General features: G+C 32.8%; 1 protein-coding gene across 2 annotated transcripts; it reads left to right on the top strand.

Annotated features, from left to right (window-relative positions):
* Positions 1–3,187, top strand: LOC131617894 (homeobox protein SBH1-like). 2 transcript variants are annotated; one of them, XM_058889165.1, is made up of 5 exons: positions 1–516; positions 662–924; positions 1,183–1,438; positions 2,443–2,672; positions 2,788–3,187. In XM_058889165.1, exons 2-5 carry the CDS (start codon positions 697–699, stop codon positions 2,983–2,985), a joined length of 912 nt encoding a protein of 303 aa, XP_058745148.1. In that variant the 5' UTR covers positions 1–516; positions 662–696; the 3' UTR covers positions 2,986–3,187. The 2 variants fall into 2 exon arrangements, with proteins under 2 accessions (XP_058745148.1, XP_058745147.1); XM_058889164.1 differs by lacking the exon at positions 1–516 and having other exon boundaries at positions 601–924.

The following is a 3,187-nucleotide window of genomic DNA, read 5'->3' on the forward strand; positions in this document are numbered from 1 at the left end:
ATGTGAAGGCAGCAGCAGGAGGTAGGGGTTAGATAGTATAGGCAACAAATAGTGTTAGCAGTACAGAAACAGTAGAATGATCAGTAGAAATGCGTATACCAATGAATCAAGATTCATTCATTAATTTCATTGGGAAGGAAAACTCTCAGTTAACTCTTACAGACACACACGTTAACTCTGCACCCATCAACCCTCTCTCTGTCTCCACCTGCAATTAACACTCTAACACTACTACTCACTGTAGGAGTATTCATCATCCTTCTCTTTCTCTTGTGAAAAAACCACCAACAACATTTTTTGCAACCCATGAATCTGATTCCACCTTTTTCAGAAGACTATACTGTCCAAGAACCCCAAAAATCCCTATTCTTCTGACTCACTGTTTCTTTCTTTTCTTTCTAGTAATAAAAATATTATCACTACTCAGCTTCATTTCCGGGAGTACTCTCTCTGGATCACTATTATATGCAGTTTTCTTTTTACCAAACAGTAAACTCTGGGGACTAAGCAAAACAGGTATTATTATATCTTTATCTTTATTACTATATAATATATAATATAAATTTACTTTCTATAGATAAAGAGAGAAAAACAACTTTTTTCTTTTAGGGTTGTAAGTTGTAACAATTTTGAGGATAACTTTGTTTTGTAACTATGTTAGGGTTTGGAGGAAACAGTTGCAGTGAGATTTCTTCTATGGATCATCATCATCATATGATGAACAATATGGAAACTAGTAATAGGAAGTTTCTTTCTTTTCCTTTCAACAATAACAACTCTTCTGGTGTTCAAGATCATCAGCATCATAACTTTACTCACCAGAACAGCAACAATAACACTTCTACAAGTGTTGTTGTTAGGGATAAAATCATGGCTCATCCTCTCTTTCCTCGTCTCTTGTCCTCTTACCTCAATTGCTTGAAGGTTATCTTCAACTTCAAACCCTCATAGTAAATCTATATATTCACTTTAAACTTTTCTTGTGTTATACAAGTATTGAGTAGTGGAATTTGATCTAACAGCTGTTTTCTGTGATCTGCTGTTGAAAACACTGATGCATACATATATACAACTCGATATACATGATCATGCACACTTTTATAACTTGAGATTTAAATATTATTTTAATATTATCTTGTTTTGGTTGTTTTTTCAATGGTGTTTGTGTGTGTGATTTTGCAGGTTGGAGCACCACCTGAAGTGGTGGCTAGCTTAGAAGAATCATGTGCTAAATGTGAAATGTTGAATGGCTCTTCAGGAAGGACAGGAAGTAGTTCTTGTATAGGTGAAGATCCAGGTTTGGATCAGTTCATGGAGGCATATTGTGAGATGCTTATCAAGTATGAGCAAGAACTCACTAAACCTTTCAAGGAAGCTATGCTTTTCCTTTCAAGAATTGAGTCTCAGCTTAAGGCTCTTGCTGTTTCAACTGATTTTGGTGATTACTCTTATGTTTTATGAACTTCATGAGTACTATTGCCCTTCTAATTAAGCTTAACAATATTGAGTATTAAATATTAATATTAATATTTATTAGTAAAATAATGATAACCACACCTCTGGTGGAAAAATAGGGAAAAATAAACTGGTATGTTTAATCTATATAACTAATTTAAAATAGGTACTTCTGAATAACACAATCTTTTTGTTCAATATGTTTCACACAGATCTAGTGATCTAGTGTGTGTGGTGTCTGTCAATGTCATTTCTTGTAAGGTGTTAGTCCTTCTTTGAAATCCTCTCTTCATTTAGGTTTAAGGAATATGGTTCACTTTATAATTGTCCTTTAATTTTAACTTTGTTCTAAAAAGGACACTGGCCTGTCATTTGCAATTTGATTCTCAAACCTAAGGTTAAAGTTTCATTTGCACAGATATCTACATGTTTAGGTTATATTATTCTTCATCATTAACACAACTAGTTAAATATCCGTGCGAATGCACGAGTATGTAGTATATATGGTAATGATTTGAGAAATGAATAGAGTTAGTTTTAGAGTGAATGAAAGATATAAATGAACAAGTTTTCAAAGTAATGAGGATCTCCATTATCATTCTTTAGGTATTGCCTTTCTTATAAACTTCAATTTGCAATCCATGGCTACTAGCAATTTCATGGTTATTACATATTTTGCCTTGATAGTTATTAATTTGGAGGAATTCCTGCATGGAAACCCACCTAAATCCATATTTATAGAAACATTCAATAAGAAGAGAGAAAATTTTAAATTTATTTAAATTTTAATTTCATTTTTAATGGATTCATGAGATGGTTGTAATAATGAAGGAGAGAGACAAATTTGTATTTATTTTTTAATTAATTAAAAAATTTGTGATTGATTGTGTGTAAAACTATTTCTTACCGTTGGTCTATCTAAGAATTTTCCATTAATTTGATTCACTAATAGTTATATTCAATTTTTGTGTTCTGGCTATTTGATAGGCCAAAGTGAACCACCTTCTATGAATGAGATTGATGTTCATGAAAACAACTTCGATACTCAAGGCGAAGATCAAGAATTAAAAGTGCAGCTGTTGCGCAAGTATAGTGGATATCTTGGCAGCCTCAAGAAGGAGTTCTTGAAGAAGAAAAAGAATGGAAAGTTACCAAAGGAAGCTCGTCAACAACTACTCGATTGGTGGAACCGTCATTACAAATGGCCATATCCATCGGTAACTATGATCTACATTTTCATTTCTTAAAGATACCATGTACCATGCATCTCAATGTATCTGAAATGAACTTGATGATATTTGAATATTGAAACCTTATTCTATCTACATGTAGGAATCTCAAAAACAAGCACTTGCAGAATCGACAGGGCTAGATTTGAAACAGATCAACAACTGGTTCATCAATCAGAGAAAACGTCACTGGAAACCTTCTGAGGATATGCAATTTGCTGTGATGGATGCCACAAACTACTACATGGAAAATGTAATGTGCAAACCATTTCCCATGGATGCCATGCCTATGCTTCTTTAGATCTCAACTCATCCAATACCCTATCTATATATAAGTTATAAGTTATCTAGGTTTTGAAGGTACTATATATATTATTTATAATGTATGTTAATTTACTTTAAACTGGTGAAAATGGAGGGTGAGAAATCCATGCTATCCTTGAACTACATCTATTAGAGTGAACTTGAATCTACTTATATATATGCTATTAATTATTCTAACT

This window comes from Vicia villosa, linkage group LG7 (assembly GCF_029867415.1).
Source record: "Vicia villosa cultivar HV-30 ecotype Madison, WI linkage group LG7, Vvil1.0, whole genome shotgun sequence".
Classification (NCBI taxonomy): Eukaryota; Viridiplantae; Streptophyta; class Magnoliopsida; order Fabales; family Fabaceae; genus Vicia; species Vicia villosa.